General features: G+C 40.5%; 2 protein-coding genes and 1 long non-coding RNA gene across 10 annotated transcripts in view; 1 reads left to right on the forward strand and 2 right to left on the reverse strand.

Moving 5' to 3' along the window:
* Nucleotides 1-15,153, reverse strand: part of dip2a (disco-interacting protein 2 homolog A) — an 83,418-nt gene extending 68,265 nt beyond the window's left edge. For 5 of the 8 annotated variants that reach the window (XM_046053664.1, XM_046053663.1, XM_046053662.1 and 2 more), the window contains exon 1: nt 14,613-15,152. In XM_046053664.1, coding sequence (XP_045909620.1) covers nt 14,613-14,736 — 124 coding nt within the window. In that variant the 5' untranslated portion in view covers nt 14,737-15,152. Of the gene's footprint in view, nt 1-14,612 lie in introns of all 8 variants that reach the window. The other 3 variants (XM_046053665.1, XM_046053658.1, XM_046053657.1) reach the window with 1 other exon arrangement.
* LOC123973540 lies at nt 7,945-11,715 on the forward strand. Its single transcript, XR_006825639.1, has 3 exons — nt 7,945-8,242; nt 10,654-10,699; nt 11,032-11,715. It is a non-coding gene; the product is annotated as an uncharacterized LOC123973540 (long non-coding RNA).
* Nucleotides 15,154-17,261: 2,108 nt separating the features above from the next.
* The window catches only part of LOC123973359 (CASP8 and FADD-like apoptosis regulator), a 7,296-nt gene continuing 4,493 nt past the window's right edge, over nt 17,262-20,064 (reverse strand). Inside the window, exons 9-10 of the mRNA XM_046053307.1 lie at nt 18,188-18,692; nt 17,262-18,099 (exon numbers count right to left, since the gene is read on the reverse strand). Coding sequence (XP_045909263.1) covers nt 17,970-18,099; nt 18,188-18,692 — 635 coding nt within the window. The 3' untranslated portion in view covers nt 17,262-17,969. The remainder of the gene's footprint in view (nt 18,100-18,187; nt 18,693-20,064) is intronic.

The following is a 20,064-nucleotide window of genomic DNA, read 5'->3' on the forward strand; positions in this document are numbered from 1 at the left end:
TCTGCATTGCTTTGAGACCATCTTTCTCATCTTCTTTTATTGGGCCGTTCTGTACCTGAGCTGAAAATGAGACGCTGATAGGCTCTATCCCATAACAGACTTTGCCTGAAGGCACATACACCTCTGTCTACTTTATGTTGATAACACAATGTACAGTAACTGATCAGTCTTCCAGTCTCGTGAGACACCAGTTCTGCAGGATATTATTGCTGCATGTAGAAATGGTCTTTTGTTAAATAACAATTAAAAATTCTTCTTTTTCTCAGCTAGTTTTAGGGTTTATGAATGAACGAATCTCATTCAAATTATTTTGCTAAAAATACAAACACACGGTAAGGGATTCTAAGATAAGTTGCTGTTTCTTTTGTTTTTATCTGTCAGCAGTCACTGCGTATAAAAATATAAATGACGGTCATCAACCAGGAAGCCAAGGAGATTATAGCTTTTCAGCCACAATTTTTTGCTCAGTCTTGAATGAATGTAAGGTGATTCAATGATTACTGCTTTTACTACTTAGCATCAGAGATCCAATGAGAACTACACTTGAGTGGGACTCATTTCATTTTATTTTATAATATATCATAATATACATGAAAATAAGAAACTGTTTAAGGATAAAATAAGCACATGGCAATGTATGTTTCTGGCTTATTTGCGAAATGAAATATTTTATAAAAATCCAGTATTACCATAAAACAGTCCTTGCAATTGATTAGCTGATTTCAACAAAAGGATAGTTATAAAGGAAAGTTATAAATTGTACGGCAACATCTCAGAAGAACGACACATTTATATTGTCTCAAAAGTATATCGGCAAAAACCTCCTGCAGCATGTTTTTTTAATCAACTGAAGAGATAGTCTCTTACTCTTATTTCAACCTTCACACTCTCATCCTTTGTTCTGTACGTACTTTATCACTCTGTCACTCAGCAGCTCTTGTTATCTTCCTTCTATCCTTTACTTCCACGTATCTGTGCTCCATGCTCCCTCTCGCTGCCTGCCATTATTCCCTTTGTCTCCATCTCCCTTCACTCGGTCTATCGTTTTGCTTCTCCATCCTCCAGCTTCTCAATCAATATCCTCTCCACTGAAAACCTCAAGAATAATTGTCCGTGGTCATACCCCTGAGTGAGCCTCTCAGTGAGGAATCTGACAGGCAGACAGAAAGAAATGAACCCAGAAAAGATGCAGCAGATTCCAGCTAAAGCTGAGCTGAGGTAAGCCTTACGCTCTCTAAACTGCGTGTGAGGGGCAGGAATATATGATGATAATGTGCCACAGAGAAAAAAAAACGTCCTTAAGTTAAATTGTATGTAAACCTTTATTCTGACAAACATGCTTCACAGCCTTGGGGTGTACCTTCAGAGAAATAACTCAGCATTTACATTTTTTAGGTGAACAATCCCACAGATGTATGAAAGAAAATGAGTGTTATCATGCAAACAAACAAACAGAATAGCAGCAACCACAGGGGCTTGTTTGCTCATGTCTGTCAAACCAGACATGCCAGCTCTCACCGCTTCCCCACACATGGGGAAAACAACTGAATAAAATGCTTGTTCTAAATTTTCACAAAGCCCTCCAGGCCTCTTTCCAGCCCCACATTCCACATACGCCCACAACTGAAAGTCAGGCAGCCTTCGGACCATGCAGCAGCAGGGCTGCTCACTGTGCTTCCAGGACATGTGGAAGATAAGGCAGAGAGAGAGAGAGAGTCAGCTGTGGCGATATTGTTCACAGGGCTCTGGCTCAGTAACACTAGCCAGCTGATACTGTCTGCCAACTCCACTGCTGGCTAATCGGCCTCTATTAGCTAATGTGGTGAAGCCTCTGCCTCGCTAGGGAAATAAAAGAGTTTCAAACACATCCCTTGGGAATTCATTATGTGAAGTTGCACACAAACCAGTCAAATATTTGCTAATTATTATTAGAATTAGTTTCAATATGCTTAGAGCAAGAGATGATTGAAGCTTTTTGTGTACAAGTAACTCAATGAGTGCCAGAAAAAAATGGGTTATTTCAAAGTCAATTAAGTAACACTTTAGTATGACTGCCACCCTGCCACTGTCCTCATGCAGTAAACAGCATGCAAGTGGTGAACTAAATAGACTGAACCTCAGGAATTATTGGCCATTCTTGAGGTTCTAGCCAAAAGGTTTCTTGAACATGCCACAGGAATGCATGAACTTCTGTAACTTACTGTTTTAAAATAAACATCTCTAAAAATGCAATTAATAAATACCAGTCCGTTACACCAGACAAAATATTCCGTATTTGTGGAACCAGTGTTAGATTGCTTTGGGTGGGGTTTCACTTGTTAGCTGATACTTCAAAAACAAGTGGAGCTGATTCCAAGACAAAAACAAATTCTTGTCCTGGCTAAGTCTTGTAATAGCATTTTTCACTGAGCAAGGCTTTCAGTGCTCTAGACCCTCCACCACTCCTTACAGGAAAAAAAGCCAAGAGTAAATGATCAGTTCCAGCGAGAGACACACAGGGTGGCCAGCACAGGGTCTGCTATTGCACTTATCCTCACACACATGTAAGCCAGGGGCCAAAACCCACAGCCTAACTCAACAAACAGGCTGTGACACAAGGGAGGGGAGAAGGAGTATCTGTGTATTTATGTGCTCAGACATACATGTGCAAAGCCTGCCGGCAGGGAAAAATACACAACGAAGCAGAGTCAGGGGGCTCAGGTGATTGTGTAGGCAGACAAGAGTCAGTAGCACATGGTCTCCAGCCAGCGGCCTATCCCTTTTGCCCCAAAGAGAAAGTGCAGAATTGATGGCAGCCCTGCTGAAGCTCTGCATTAGCCTATCATTCGTCTTCTGTGACCTGAAGGGGATGCAGCACTCATCCTGATGCGGCATCAGTAACAGAGGGTCAGAGGTCAAGGCCTTGAGGACAACACTGCTGAGGCCTGTAGACAGTTCATCTTCACAGCTCTTCAAGAAGACGAAAGGGCAATGATGCATTGACACACAATGCGTGAAATACAATGCAGATGTTATTAGAATAGCTCTTCAAAAATCTCATTGGACAGCAAATAAGGTGTGTCAGCTCTACTGCTGTCATAATGACCCAGAAAGAATGCATTTTTACTACTCTGCAAGGCTAGATCAATATGCATCTACAAAAAGCACAGTAATTGCAAACTTTTCCTTTTCAAAAATGCTATTTAGGCTGATGTGCACACATATCCTTTACTACAGACAATGTGCCTGTTTCATGTGAATGAACGCACCATGTAAGGATCCAGTGTTTATGAACGCATAGCCTTGATTCTATGCAAGTATTTCAACACAGTATTTACTGCATCAGGATAACTATAATCAGGATGAAGTCATCCCAAAAAACATAGGCTTGAAATAGTTTCCTGTGATTGTTTTAGTATTCTCTGTTTCAGTCTATGTGGTAAAGCACATACATCTGGTATGAACAGGTTAAAAATATCAATATGAATAATTGACAAATGTTGATTTCCCTGAGGTCTAACATACTCCAGCTGTTTCTGTGTAAGGGGAAATTTAAATCCAGTCCTCATTATTCCTCCCACTCCTCCTTTCTTCCTCCCTTTCTCCTTCCCCTTCAGCTGACCCTTTGGACACAGACATGTAAATACAACTCTCTTTATAGAGTTGACTTGGAAGGACTGACTTTAACCTCAGAAAACCAGACCAAACTGCGAGTCTGGAGTGGACTTCTCTTTAAATCTTTAAATAGAAACACACTGGTTACCAATTGTTTTGTTTTTTAATTTTTCAATACATTTTCAAGACCGTAGCTTGATCAACATGACATTCATTCAAACATTTTCCACTAACTACTCATTTTAGTACACAGATGTTTTGCAGTGCTCTGACAATATTCAATATTAAAGTGTAGCACAAGAATAGGTCCTAAAGTTGAGAACCAGCAGGAATTTCAGGATTCAGTTGTAATATGGGTGATGTGTTCTCTGCATTGACAGCAAGCCTTTGTTGTGTAAATCCTTCCCATTTTAGTCCTATTGATGTTCATCAGACAAGGCAGTAGTGCAGGAACTCATCCTCCTCTTACTACTCTGCTCTCTCCGCATTAAGTAAAGTGTCCTGGTCATCAGAGCACTATGGTTTAATGTCCCGATGGCTAAATATAGGGGCCTGGCCTGACCACGACAACAATTCTGTTTGTCTCATCAAATCAGATAAAGAGGACAGGACAAGGGACCAGCAACTCTGTCATGAGTTAGCTTTCTCATTTTCAGGTCATATGGCTTGCTTACTCACTCGCGCACACACACACACACACACACACACATACATACACACATACAAATACCACACGACTGCCAATTACTCTAAGAATTGGAGGCTGCAGTAGTAAGTCTGTGGAGAAAGTTTGCACTCCTGTGTGTGTGTGTCATCAGGGGCATGACACACCAGGAAAACCTGCCAGCAGCCATCTACCACTTTCTGGTATTTCAGACTTGACTGCGTCTCCCTTCTAATAGCAGACAGGGTGGAGTTGGCATGTACAGTATATCTGGGTTCGCTGCAATAATTATATGGCATTATTGACAATCATAAACTAGCAAGAGAAGCCCTTAAGAAATGCTTTAGACATAGAAGAAGAATACATTTATGAAGGGTGAGGGTCTCATACTTGGCCGTCTAAAGAGTTTCTTGGATAGAGGCAAAGGCGGTGACGGAGGATGGGTGAGAGGAATGGAAATCAGACTTCTGAGATTCAGCAACTGAGCTCCAACTGTCATCATGAGGGGAGTCACGCACACATTATGGGACCACAGACTGCAGAGGTCTGTGACCTCTATGTCAAGAATGTTGTGAGTAAGAGCACTGAGACATGACGTGTTCATGTGTGTGTGTGAGTGTAAACGTTATATTAGATTACAGGTCAGCTTAAAGTTGTATCCATGTCATTGTCTCTCCACAAGTGCCTGGGATTCCACAAGTAACACTGTGTAAAAAGGTTATTCAAAATTTCTAGGGTGTGGTGACAAGCAGCAAAACTATGCTTGATGCAGTGACAAAAAAAAAGGTTTAATTAATTTCAGAAGCCGTAGGTCAGTACAGATTATCAGGTTATCAGGTTTGGCACTTGAAGGGGGCGGTCATACATGGATAATGAGTATAAAAACTGGTTGCTGTAATCTCTAGGCTAATTTTGAAATTAAGTAAACTGTAGTTGAAAGGTAAGAAGCTACAGCAAATAAATTCAACACAACAGTCCTCTGTGAACTTATCAGTAAAACATCTGGTGTGTCAGTGGTAGTGCCAGAGAAAACATCACAGTGATTACTTTAGACTTTGAACATTCATAGTATGAGACCACGTTCATAGATCATTACTAAGGAATGGAGATTGGACGCAATCTTCCTAGATAGTAAGTCCTACCTGACTATAAAAAAGGCCTCTGAAAGCAACAGAAAAAAAACATACGTATACATTTCTTCATAGTTACAGGGGGAATACAAAGAATATAAGGGAAAGAAGAATGGCTGCTTAGAAGCCAGGTGGAATAACTTGCTTTGATCAAGAAACCGTCTGTCATCAACCGCTGTATCCAGATCTTCAGAAGGAAGACAAAACAAGATGGAGGTGGGGCGCCAGTTTTTATTGTGTTGTTATTTCATGGCTGAGGTGCTTTGTGAGTTTAACAGAAGTTGTCCAATCATGTTCAATCATAATGTATCGAACATGCACTCAAACAGGAAGCTGGGTTACAACCATAGACTGTATACTCTCTCTTACTCTCTCTCCCAATGTCCCAATGTATGGCTACCAGCAGATGGTTGTGTAGGTTAAAGCAGCAGTAGGAAGGACTTCTCTATCATTTAAAAGCATCTATATAACTATATCCTTGCCGTATTTAGTGATATTACCACATTTTCAGGTCTAATTAATTAACTCGGTAAATACAAAGTTATTATTGGAAATAGAAATAGTGTAAATTGCAAAAAGAAGACCCAAGACGTATCCTTTAAATGCTTTGATGACATATTCAACAAGCCTGTAACTTCATTCCCTTCCTGTATGATACTAACTAGGCCTAGTTGGAAGGGGTAAGTCTTTTAAGCCCTAAGTACTTCTTTCACTTCAAATGTATACTGTGTAAAAGAGAACTAGCTTTTAAATTCAGCACCAGGAACTTACTCAGCTTGGATTTTTATTGAGATGATTTACAACGTATGTCTTACAGACATGAGTTAGTAATTGTTAAATGCTGAAAGAGACTCCAGTTTGTCAGTTATGCCTTAGGAGCTTCAAATGCAGTGCTGACTTGCCCTGGCTTTGCGTTCCTCTTTTCTTTCTGGCTCTACGGGTATATGCTGAATAACACACTGGGAAAAGTCTCTGGAGAGAAACAGCAGCAGAGCTCACCTAAAACTGTCTACTTGCACAGAGCTAAAAACACATTTTCTGGTGTGCGAGCAGAGTTAAGTTTTCTAACTAAAAAAAGCCTGGCTTTAGCCACACAATAAAAATAAAAAAAACTCTCTCAGTTTTATTTGATTCCTTCCCTCCCATATTCCACTGGGATACCTAAGGGAATGAGGTAAAGCAGAGGGTGGCAACGTGGCCTCGTTCTTTTAAAAAGCTGGGACAACCGGCTATGCTATGTGCCTGGTTGTTGTGTGTAGTCGTGCCCTCCAGCAGTGGTGGGGATTTGGAAAACCCTCTCCTCATGGTTAAGTCGATAGGTCATGGAACATTCCAGACATTTTCTGTTTGTTTTCCACCAGGAAGGCTCACAATGCAGCCTGCTGCTGCTACAAAGGCTCCTGTCTGTCTTTGATCTGCACATCACACCTGAGCCAGTCAAATAATAATCAAAACGTGTTTATGGTCTTCTGAGACATCTCTTAGGTCTCACTGCTGGGTTTTATTACAACTTCAAAATAAAAACAAAAAGTTATGTTACACTATAGGCAGAGTAATGTTGGGAAAGAGACGCATAATCCAAAAACATGACCCTTTCTACCTTAAGTAAAGCTGCAACCCCATATTAGTTTTTCAGCACTGTTAACCATCCAGGTTTCTCAAAATGTTGCCCCTTTGGAGTGCTTCCTCCATACTTTCACTGAGGGCCGCTTGTAGGCCAGCTGCCGCCAAGCTGAATTCATACACTCCACGCCCTGTCATGCTTCGCAGGCTGACCTCTGCTTGCTCCCGGCCAGAGAGGTCAAGAGAAGCTAATAGGTGTTGATGGCACTGACCAGTACATAATTACACCACCTTTCTGGAATTAATTATAATTACTTATTTAATTAAATACTGGCAACTCGTGCCATTGGCAGCTTATTTAACTGTGATTCCAAAGAGCACTATGAAGTCACACTCTCTGACAAGACACAGCAGACGATTTGATTTTCATATTCTGCTGCCTTTACTATCATCCCGACAGGTTCTAACCATTAAGGGCAAATAGGGTGAAAAATAGGTGAATAAAAACATCCCATCAACAACATCAGATCTGACATACTACTGTCGTTTGCTTACTGGGGATAACCATCGCAAAGCATTCAGGAGATGATGAGTGATGTTAGTGTCACAGCTGAACGGAAGCTGCTGCCTTCACTGAAAGCCGAGGCAATGTATTCCCTTAATGCTACAGAATGAAATGTGTGAAACAGGGGTCCTTAGTTGCCATCCAACTCGCATGCTAAGCCTCTGTCTCCACCAGATGGGTGAAAAATCAAAGATAGACAAACACACACAGGAAGGCAAATGGACAGTAAAGAATTTACACCAGCTAATGGAGGCAGAACAAAAGCCTTGCTGGGCAGAAGAATTGTAGTGCACAGAGCAGAGTGAATTTTGCAATGTGTCCTTGAAGTGGGGCATGCGGCTTGTTTGGTCAGCAGATCTCCCTGGCGCCGGTGCCCGCTGCACTGCCCTGGCTCTCCACTGCACATGCCATCTAGTCTCACAGCAAGGACACAGTGTCACCACTGGCACTCAAGGCACAGTACCTGGTACCCGATACAACAAAGAAAATATTCAGACCCTGAGGAGATATTTATTAAGTTGTGCAGAATTTTGCTCGCACATTTTTTTAATTTAAAAAATGCCCCTGGTTGAGTGCTACCAAACGCACCTCCCAGCCAACCACTGTGCTCAGTCCGTGGCAGGATGGACAGGATGGCGGCCCAGCTGGAGGCTGGCACCACCTTTCTACTGTTGTCTTAGCAAAGGGCCAAGTCTCTGGTGAGATTACAGCCATCTGATTTAAAAGGTAAAGGGAACGCAACTGCTGCAGACAACAGAAAAATGCAGAAAGTACAGTAAACAGCCGGAGTCAGTTTAGCTGCTAGATGTTCTCAAGGATTCATTTTGCTAAATTATAGCAAACTGTGTGACCATAGACAAGATTAAAATGTTGGCCAATGCAAGACAGTGACCACAATTTGGGACTTTAATGTATTAATTAGCTTCATAATAAACTGATAAAACCTTTGATATAATGAATGTAATATTTTACTGACAATACTACTGAAAAATAACGTTGATAGTATTTATCTCTATCTAGTAATTTGTTTTTTAATAAATTAATAAGCAGTAGAAAGGTTGACAGCTACCCATTTAGCCAGCATACATGTTCATAGGTTAATGTCCTTAAAGATTATGGAATTGCATTTCTCTCAAATCATAAAATTAGAGTGGAACAAATGATGGGGAATTGATTTAGCTTTAATACATGTGTACAGCTAACAAGGGCCCATATCTGACCAGAGTAATGAAAAATACTACATGTCAATCAAGCTTCAGTGATACTAAGTGTGAGATAGTCATTTACTGGCACTTTTAGCTTTTGTTTACACAGTACATTGAACAGTACAGTGGTCTGCCACAAGCCGTGGACTGTTGGAGTGCAGCAGTGTAATCAAATTGTGCAGCAATTTGTGCCATGAATTATAACAATAGTAATAAAGTACCACCTGCAATAAAACACTGCTGAGACCGCAACAGCAGGTCAGTGACACTCATTTCACAATGTGAAGACGTTACTTGAGCAAAACAATAGACAAACTGATAATAATACTGATAGCCGATACTGAAAACCTAAATGAGCAATTCCAACACAGAAAGCTACGAGGACACCAAAATCACTGTGCTGGCCAAGAAAGAAAAGACATATTTCTACATATTTCATTCCCACAGAGCAAACCATGAAATATTCATGGCTCCTATAAAGACAGAGACAGGATGTTGAAGACAACTGTAAAGAAAACTGGACCTACAGCAGTGGATCATTGTTTTGCTAAACCGAAACACAGCTTGGTGGTTTGTACTTAATGGAAAGGAGCACCTTAACAATCCACCCAGAGACATGAGCAAAAAGTAACCAAAGGACCAAACATGCCCACACTTCCATGTGCGCAGACTCGCACATACTCCTCTCTGAGGCAGACCTGTGAAATATTTATGATCCCCCACTATGGCAGGGGCACAGCATAGCTGCCTCTTTATCTCCGAACTGGACTTTACGACAGCTACAGCAGCCAGCTAGCTCGCTCCAAGGCTCAACATTCTTGTCTTTTGGATCTTATTACAGAGCTAACCAGCAGCCATGTACAAAGTCCCTTCAGTAATTGCCCTAAATCCTACATGTTCTCAAAGCTCTTAATATATAATGTGATTCTACATTCGTCAAATGTTTGGTTTTACGTAACAATAGACTGAACTCACTGGGTGAGCCCAGTGGACGTTCTTTCTTCATGAGTTGGTGGTGGGAGTGAGTGACCACAGAGAGGAATGAGTCAGGACCAGTGAAAGGCCATTCCCTGCACTGAGTGGTCTTTCCTTAACAAACTCATGTAGGCCAACTCGTTTGGGGTTTCTGGTACACTCATACTTTCCAGAAAGAGGTTTTATGAAATTTCTGACCTCCAAAGCTATCCACTAACCCAACCTAGTATGCAGGCCGATGACCTTGAGGCCTATTGAGGTTTAAATGTATAACACGCCTATATTAAATATTAAAGTATGGTGCTTCTGTTGAATGAAAACCTTCAAAATATATAAGATTTTTTAAGGATCTTGTGAAAGTATGCCATTAATGCCCCTGCATTCTGGGAGTTGCGCTACAAAATGAGTGTCATGATAGTATAAATGAAATGGATATTGTGGTATGAGACATAAAAAGTTGGGAGAACGGTGCATGTATATTAGCCAATGCTATGAAGTCATAGACAGCTGCTAACTTGTCAGGCATCAGCAGCAAACTGGGCGAAGCTTGCAGCCTCAGGACATAACTGTGGATCTACTGTATACCACAACCAATGAGCAACTCGTGCTGGTGTGGATGAAAAAATTCAAACTATTGCTAGTAAAGTATGGCAGCAATGGGGGATAAAGTAAGGGTAACAATCATCTCAATCATCACAGTTTTCTCTCACAGTTCTTGGGGAAACTTTCTACCCTAAAATATTGTATCCTTGTGAGTGCGTTTGTCAGGTATGGTGATAGCTACGTTGTAACAAGTACTTCTTCATTTCAGGTGGTTGTGTGAAATCTTAGTGCAAATGTGCTTTTCACTCTTATCATCATTTGCCACAACAGCAACTCATTTTGATCCTGTTTTCTCTCTGTTGTGTTGTTTCCATCACTCTCTGCCTTTACACACTTTATCATGTGTTGTTACAGTTCAGGGAGGAACTCCCTGCTACTGCAAATGGTGCACAATCATCAGGTAAGAATGAGACTGATGATGATTAACTGCCCAGAGTTACTTTAAGCGCCATGTGACCTTTTAATCCATGTGAAAAAAATGTATTTGGATTGGTCCATTAAAAGCAATAAGATACCACTGATCATTACACCTTCTAGCCTCCATCAGAGAGTGTGTTTCACCTTATCTAAGCTGATTAGATAACTTAAATTATCTCCATGGGGTAATTGGGTCACTGCAGCAGCAGATACTAGCATATAGATAAGAGTAAGAACAAATGAAAACTGTGTCTGTCATTAAACTGACCAGATAATCTGACTTAGAATAAAGAGCATTTTAATTGTGTTTTGCAGAACCACATTTATGATGCTGGATCTTCTGCCAAACAACTCAAACCTGCTACAAACCTGCCACCCGAACAACCATAAACAAGCCAGGCGCCACCTAAACTACACAAAACCTGTAACGCTCCTCTGTAAATGTTTGCTGAATGGGAGCAGGCAAAACAAGCGCAATGACCAACCAGGGGTTTGGCAGTTTTCCCAGCAAACACCAGCACTGGACTAAAAATGACTTTGTAATCAGAGGGTTTAGAGAGCAAACAAAGGAGGAGGGACGAAAACCAGGGAATGGTAGAGCGAGCCTATGAATTACTCAGCAGACTCGTCACTCCCTCTTTCCTCCCTGCAGGAGATAATGGGGATCATCAGTCTTCTTGCCCTCCTTACGCCGCATCTTTTAACTGCTAGTCTGCATCCAGGTCAGCTGAGAAATACCAAAGGTCCTTTCCAATAACTGTGGCGTGTTGAATGTGGTAGGCAGGGATTCAGTCTACCAGCATTGTTAGAAAAAGGGACTCGTCTAACACAGAAAAAGTATCAAGCTAGCTGGAAAACTGCACCGCTAAAGGCCCTAAAAACACATTTTCTCAATCAGCCTCTTACTGTGACTGGTGGAGTCCTACAGTCCAGTACAGTAAAGTAAATGTTGCTGCAGCCAGCAGCCAGATAGCTTAGCTTAGACTGGAAACAGGGGGAAACAGCTAGCCTCTCTCAGTTCAAACCTACAAAATTAAAAAACAAATTTAAACTAATAGCACCTCTAAAGCTCACCACTTAATAAGTTATATTTTGTTTGTTAAAAATGTTTGACAAAGAATGTTTTTCTTAACTTTGATTGTTGCTTATTTAGTCATAGGGCTGGGGTTTTTGAAAAAAGATTTTATTTAATTTTACTCATGAACTTGTTGAATAAAGATTTTATCATAATTGTTTTGGATCTTCTACCTCAGATTTGTTAAATGATCCACTGTTACACTGCCACATTTTCAGGGGCTTTAAACCTAGAAATGCTCTTTTACCTTCTTTAAGTCCATTTTCCACATATAAAGCAATTCTAGGTTTAACTCAGTGAAGGTATCAAGATTATTTAGCAATCTGCTTCATGAGACAGGCCCCAAGTCTGCACAACTGTTTTCAAATGATTTAACTACAAAGACATGCTGAATAACAGAGCAGCATTGAGACAAATTGTAAACAGATGCACATAGAAAGAATATATTGGCCAGAATGTACAGGTTATCATAAATGACTGGGTGGTTAGGTTACAAGTACTCATCTGAAAACAGTTGAGTGAAGTGATTTAAACATTTTAGGACACTTGTTCACTCAGAAATAAACAAAGTGCAAGATAAATTGAAAATGATTGCACCTCTAGAGGAAACACTATTTATTTTAACCACAATAAGAGCGCACAGACTGTTTATTTCACACATCAGCAGGCCTAAGCTGCTGACGCTGGGAAATGATCTCGCTGAGCTGCTGGATTGTCTTAAACTCGTGTTATTCCAATGGCTGCTGCTGCTAAACTGCTTAAGAAAACATACATGACACTTCTATTCAACTTCATGAATAATGCAGCGTTCCTGCACATTCACATGCACCTACTAGGGCACACTCACGCATGCTAAAAACCAAGATGGGTCTCTCAGAGGGACACAGACATGTCTGACTTTAAATCCCTATGATAAGAGCTCGTCAAGAAGAACAGTAAGCCTGCAGGATCCTCAGGCTCTCATCTCCTTCCAATAAAACGAGCCATCTATTCTATCCTGAGCTGAGATGCACCGGATGCAACTGAAGGGCATCATCATGAGGTGAAGAGTTCACAGTAGCATCAAGGAATAGGATTTTAGAGTGAAACAAAGAGGTTGATTTCTCTTTAGTCAGTGGAATAAAAGCCACAAAGAAGAGCAGAAGGCAATGGAGTCAGGGAGATACTGCTATCAGAGCTACAACATGGCAGGATGTGACATGTAGAGAGCAGGAAGAGGAAACTGGACAGATATAGATTCATTTGGTTGCCGCTCCTGAAAACATGTCTATCCCATTAGGGGCCTCAGTGGCAGCTAATGTGCTTATCAAAGCGTGCACCTTTGGTCTATTCCTAACCCTGGTACGGTGCTGTTACACACAGCTAACATGGAGAAACAAAAGACTTTTAATTTAACTACGAGTCAATGGGTTTTCTATTATTTCAAGTTCTAGGACTACACTTATTAACATGCAGAGAAAAAGTTCACAAGAAACAGGGTCACACCCTGGGGTCAAATCCCAAATCTAATCAGACTTAATGTAGGTCATTAATTAAGTATGACTTTACCACAGCTCTGCTAATTTCACCTCAGAAGAACGGCTCACAGTTAAACAACATGAGTCTCATTGAACTAACAAAAAACATAAGAAATGTTTTGCTTTTTTTAAATAAGCACCGTCTTTATTATTTACAGTGCACTGAAACTCTGCATTTAAGGATTTCAAGTCAACAGAAGGAGGAGCCTATCTTCATTTACTCTGTACAGAGTGCAGAGTGACTACAGTTAAAGGCCTTCCAGCACCAAATATGAAGAAAGAAAAGACAGTTTGGGTACATGCAGGTTAGATTCATCATGCAGGTTTCAGTTACCAGGTGGCATAAATATGGGCGATTTCCTGTTTTATTTTACATGTGGCTCCAGAGAGGCTCAAGTCTGTTGTGACGGTTATATTGAGACACTTTTTAGTACATTCAGCTGCATAAAGGTTGCATATCCAGTATTAGTGATAATGACATTTATCAAGGAAAGTGATTAGGTAGTGTAATAAACTGCTTTCCCATTTACAGGACTTTGTACGTGTACACGATGTATTTGTGCTATCAAAGTACAAGCGGGAGATAAAACAGATACAAGCATGGAGTACATTAACTTAGACACATGTGCACCTACAGGTATGGATGCCCACGAACAAGTGTACAGCTAATATCAGCAAAATACCTAGAAAAACTTAAGTAAGATCCAAATATTTGTTCACATAAAAACCTGAAGCCTATTTCGCCTTTGTTAAGCAACGAGAGTAACTTGTTAACTGTTTTTCTCACGACCTGGTGATTTCTTGGTTCAGAGTCAGAAACCATTTAAAGATGGTCAGACAAGATGAGAATGATAATTTGCATTAACAGTCTTAAAGAAAACTTCACTTAAAAAAAGACAGAGCCTTTGATTATGTGATACACGGACCCTCATAACAGAAGCATGGGTGTGTCAGCTTAACTGTTAACGTTGAGGCAGATAGCCATCTGATCAAATTTGGTATTTTGAGTCTGAATGTGTGACATCTATAATGTTAGGACAACAGTAAATGAAACATAGCATGCAGCCCAGTATCTAGTGCAGTTTAGCTGAGCAACTCCCAGTGCTGCAGTAGTTTACAGCCATGAGGAGAAAACTTTAGTTTTGGGAATGACTGATGATGACATGCGCCACAAAGCTAAGATAAAGGGCGGTGGTTGTGGGAGCTGTCATCCACAATGTTTAAAGCACCGCTGCAGGGAAAATAAAACAGCATGCTTTAACCACATTGTGAAGCGGTAGTTTGTGTACATGTTGTCAAGTTACCTTCAGAGAGCTCCAGCTCCAGCTCCGCCAGCTTCTCACGGACCTCCGCCGGCAGGGTCATAGCGACAGCCGGCGTGGGCTCCAACATCATCGTTAGTAACCCGGTTGAGGTTCTCTCAGCCATGGTGGTCCAATACGGAGACCACAAATAGGTCCACTGACACGCCGATTTATAGGACGATGCGACCAGAAAATGAAAGAATTTAAAAACAACAACCCCTCCTCACTTGGTTTGGGCTACGGAGGGAAAACAGGGTGTTGGTGCTCCTCACGTCTCGTCGTACAGATGTGTGAGAATTCTCTCCAACCGTCATGACACGGCTAGCTGTGAGGCTAGCAGACACACCTGGCTGTGTGTTTCCATGTAGTGTGGCAGGACAGGACCCTGTCAGTGTCGCCGTGCCCGCTGTTCTGTCCCTCGCCACTGACGGTGTCCTGACTGGCTGCAGGCAGCTTCACTTCAGCTGTGTGGAGAAACCCATTCAACTCCTCGCTCGCTTCCCACGGCGCAGTCGCCATTGCATCATGGCAACAGCAGCCCTGACCGTGCGCGTTCACGAGGCCTACTCCAGTGTGTGCGTGTGTGCGTGTGTGTGTGTGTACTTGTGTACTGCCCGCTGCCTCCTGATGTTCCTCATATTACTCGCCTGCCTCCTACTGTCACAGGGCTGTGTTGCACTGAAGTCCATGCAGTGACTTGGGAGATACTACTGTACCTATTGATTCATACTGCTATAGTATTTTGGGTATTTTCTGCAGTTGGGAACTTTTTTAGATGTGACACAAAAATAACTGATTCTTTATTCTGCCATGTTGCCATGATCTCAAAAAAATGTTTTAAGGATATATGGTAGTTGAATTATCACCTGACTAGATAGCATGCCTATTCAAAACTAGCAAAGAAATATCATATTTACAACTGGAAAAGACTACATTGTCTGAAGAAAATGTAAGTGTGCTTGCTCCTTACATGTAGCAGTAGTTAAAATACAAATACTGAAAGCAGAAATAGCCATTAAAAGGAAAGGAGAGTGAAGTTGAAGTGCCAGTTGAAATCAAAGTGCAGAAAGGAGTTGAAGATTAATTTGAAGTTCAAGCGTTGAAAGGAGTTAAAGTGTCTTTTGAGCAATAAGTGTCAGTCAAAGTGGAAGTCCTGAAAGAAATTAGTACAAGTAGGCTACATAAACTGAGAAACAATGTCAGCTGAAGTGCTGGCTGAAGTGTATATGAGTGCATAAAGTCACTTTAAGGCAAGGCAAGGCAAGTTTATAGCACAATTCACACAGGGGCAGCAGATGCTTTACATAGAATCTCACTAAAAGGAATTCAAAACACACATTTATTTTAAACTGAGGGGGACAAACTATTGCCATATAAATATTCCACTAATATAGATAATAGACTAATTAGGTCCTCAAAAATTTGAAATTAAAGTCAGGTTATAAACAATGGAAAAGCTTGCGTGACATGTACTGCAGGTTGGTGGGTGAGTGGGACAGATAATGGTCATACTTTCAGCAGTAGTTTGGTTGATTGGAGTCTAGGTTAACACCCCATCTGAAAGTCATATCAACTTGTCAAGACAAACGAGGCGAAAGTGGAGATGAGATGGATGTCAAAGTCATGACTGGAGGCTGGCAGGAATCAGTATGCCATTGTCCAATGGGGTCCTGCCTCCTAACTCAAATGTTGCCAAAATTAGACATCAGGTGACGCATAATGACATATTTCTAAATATTTCAATCATTGTTCTTTAACTTTATTGTACAAAAGCAAATATCTCTCTCTCTCTCTCTCTCTCTCTCTCTATATATATATATATATATATATAAATAAATCCCCCCTCTCACCCTCTTTGTGGGGTGGTATGTGTCATCCTCAAGCTCAGGTCCTCTGACAGAGGCCTGGGAGTTTGAGGGTTCTGCGCAGTATCTTAGCTGTTCCTAGGACTGCACTGTTCTGGACAGAGACCTCTGATGTTTTACCTGGAATCTGCTGTAGCCACTCTCCCAGTTTGGGGGTCACAGCCCCCAGTGCTCCGATTACCACTGGCACCACTGTTGCTCTTACTTTCCACATCTTTTCTTGCTCCTCTTTCAGCCCTTGGTATTTCTCAAGCTTCTCGTGTTCCTTCTTCTTGATGTTGCTGTCGCTTGGGATTGCTACATCTATCACTGCAGCCTTCTTCTGCTGTTTGTCAATCAACACGATTCTGGTTGGTTAGCTATTACCAGTTTGTCAGTCTGGATCTTAGCTCGGTCATTCTCAACTACCTTAGGAGGTGTCTTCCATTTGGACCTTGGGACTTCCAGCCCATACTCATGGCAGATGTTCCTGTACACTATGCCAGCTACCTGGTTATGGCGTTCCATGTATGCTGTTCCTGCCTGCATCTTTCACCCTGCTATTATGTGCTGTACTGTCTCTGGGGCATCCTTGCACAGTCTGCACCTGGGGTCCTGTCTGGTGTAGTAGACCCCAGCATCTATTGATCTTGTACTGAGTGCCTGTTCTTGTGCCGTCATGATTAGTGCTTCTGTGCTGTCCTTTAGTCCAGCCTTTTCCAGCCACTGATTGGATTTCTTGATATGATCATATATTGCTTATATATTATATATAACATAGGAAAGAAAAAAGCAGCACACAAAATATAGTATTTGTTATTTATTGGAAACGAAGAGTTATATGATAATGCTAATGATAGTGACTTTTATTACTTTTCTAAAACACGTTTCAGAATGTGATGAAAATATCCAATAACACAGATATACAGAGAGAGAGAGAGAGAGAGATATACAGAGAGAGAAAGAATTAATTTGTACTATCTCTATCTCTATATAGTGTTTACTTCATAACAAATTATTTTCACATCTTTACACGGGTACTACCGGTTTTAGCTGCACTGTATTGGGCAAGAAAATTGCTATTCATATTAATTTAAATACAAGTTACATATGACTACATGTAAAACAAAAACTCTTTATCAGGCTTTATACATGTTTTTTGTTTCTGCTTTTTATGAATTTACATTTGTTTCTATTACGAGGCTCTGATTGGGTGTGTTGTTGTTATTTTGCCTGTTATAAATCTATTGAAATATATGTACAAAAACTTCAAAAAATAAATAAAGGCACATTAAAACCATAAGTTATATTTTACTTTATCTGTAAAAAAAAAAAAAAAAATAATAATAATAATAATAATAATAATAAGTTTAAGTGTTTCGTGTTAATACAACCAATAGGTGTCACTGTATTAACACAGTAAAAAAAAGGTTCTTCTCTGGCACGTAAATTATTATATTAATTTGTAGCTGACAGTGCTGAAGGTTTAGTGAAAGTCATGGTGATGAATCCTCTATTGTAAGTAAACATCTTTCCGTAGGGTATGTTTCAAATCAATGTGGTAGCTTGCTCCAGGATTCCTCTTGTTATGTTCAAAGAGGGCTCCATTCACCTCGGTATGAATGTCAACAAGATGTGTTTTCCTGTCAGAACACAAACAACAGTTTAGTCTACAGCTTCTGTAGCACATATGGAAACTGTCTGATGCTAAACACAAGTGTTTGCCTCTACCTTCTTTGGCCTTTGCATAAGGCGTCTGTCAGAGCCTTCAGGTAAATGGAGCAATGGAGTCCTTGCTCCAGTTGACGTGCATCTGTCCAGCAGTGACTCCAGAACACATCTGCATCTGTAGGGATGATATCACATCTGGCCAGCCCATCGCACCCATCTATCTCCAGATCTTCATCCTGGTGGTACGTTGTGGCATGGGGCTGGAACTCGGGGATGCTGTACCTCTGGATGAAGAAGAGTTTGGGCTTGCCAGCCAGCATGGGGCATGCATCGGCAGTGAAAAGACGTCTGACATTATCCAGGCGTAGACCTGTGCTGTTCGAGTCTGTACCCAGGAGATAATCTGATGTGCCACGGCTCATGATGCAACAGACAAAGCCGTCACCTTCAAGGTTCTCTCTCTGTGTGGACATCTTTGCGAGGGTAGAATAAATGTCACCCCCACTTAGCCAATTGTGGACGACCACGTTGAATTGAAGAGCCTTAAATGTGTCTTCCAACATGACTGAGTGAGCAAGGAAAGATGAAACCAGAAGTTTTACCTTTGTAATACGTCACTTAGAAGATAAATGTTTTGTCCAAACAGTCTAAAACAAATAAATTCAGTTTGCTATCACATTGAAAGATTACAAAATCTTACAAAAAATTAATCAACAAAAGTTGTTGCAGATTCATTTTCTATCAATCAACTAGTCTAATGAACTAACGTGACTTATTGTTTCGGCTCCGATTAAAATCAAACACTATTTATTTTATTTACTTTACATAAGTACTGTAACATTTCCAGTATTTCCATTTTCTGCTACTTTATACTTCTAAGCTTTATCATGTGACCCTTTGGAGGGGGCCTAACCCATAGTTTAGTTGGAAACCACTAGACTGAACTACCTAACTGTATATAAAATAGTTGAAACTAGCCCCACCTCAACCAGCTACAGCAGTAAAATACTGCTTACACATTGATGCATCAGTATAAACAATCTATAATATAATATGCCTGTCAATAGCTATTCTTCTACACAACAAGTCATATCACTTTTTATTCTTAAAGTACATTTTCCTGGTGAAACTTTTGTACTTTTAGTAGGATTTTAAATGCAGGACTTTCACTTGTAATGGAATATTTAAAATTTTTATTTTGGTATTGGTACTTGTGTTTAAGTAATGGAACTCAATAGTTCTTACGCCACCGGACTGTTTTGTGTCTTACCTCCATCATTACCCACGCAGTCAATGATTAAACAAACTCCTCTGGGATTACTGTTAAATTTGTAGCAATCTAACGGACTCTGTAAGGCAAAGGAACAAGCAAAGAATAAATCATAAATGCACTTCACTAATTTAACACAGTCAAAATTATAGGGGGACGGGGTGCTTCAATAGCAGTGGTAGAATGTAACTAAGTACATTAACTAAAGTACTGTTCTTAAGAACAAATTATAAGTACTTGTACTTTACTTGAGTATTTCCATTTTATGCAACTTTATACTTCTTCTCCTTTCCAGGTAAATATTTTTATTTTTATTGCTCTCCATGTTTGTATGACAGCTTTAATTTCCTGTCCAGTGAAAACCATGTATCTCCAGATTTGGTGATTTTGAATGATCGAGTGTTCCTTTATGCGTTGAGAAAACCCTCCTACTTCTTAAGCTAAATAAACAATTTAACCCCCCTCTTGGATTAGCGGGGAAATGCATTGTTACAAAGCTGCAAACAGGGCTGTTCTTCTGAGCTCATGAAAAGTTTACTTTTTAGAGATATGTGGTTCTCACAGAACAGCAACGCTACAAACATTTGATATCTCAAAGAATATAATGCATTGCTGTAGATAAAACTACCCAAAGGGATATAGCCTAGTTAAAATTAGCACAACAATT

The sequence above is a fragment of the Micropterus dolomieu genome, linkage group LG07 (assembly GCF_021292245.1).
Source record: "Micropterus dolomieu isolate WLL.071019.BEF.003 ecotype Adirondacks linkage group LG07, ASM2129224v1, whole genome shotgun sequence".
Lineage (NCBI taxonomy): Eukaryota > Metazoa > Chordata > Actinopteri > Centrarchiformes > Centrarchidae > Micropterus > Micropterus dolomieu.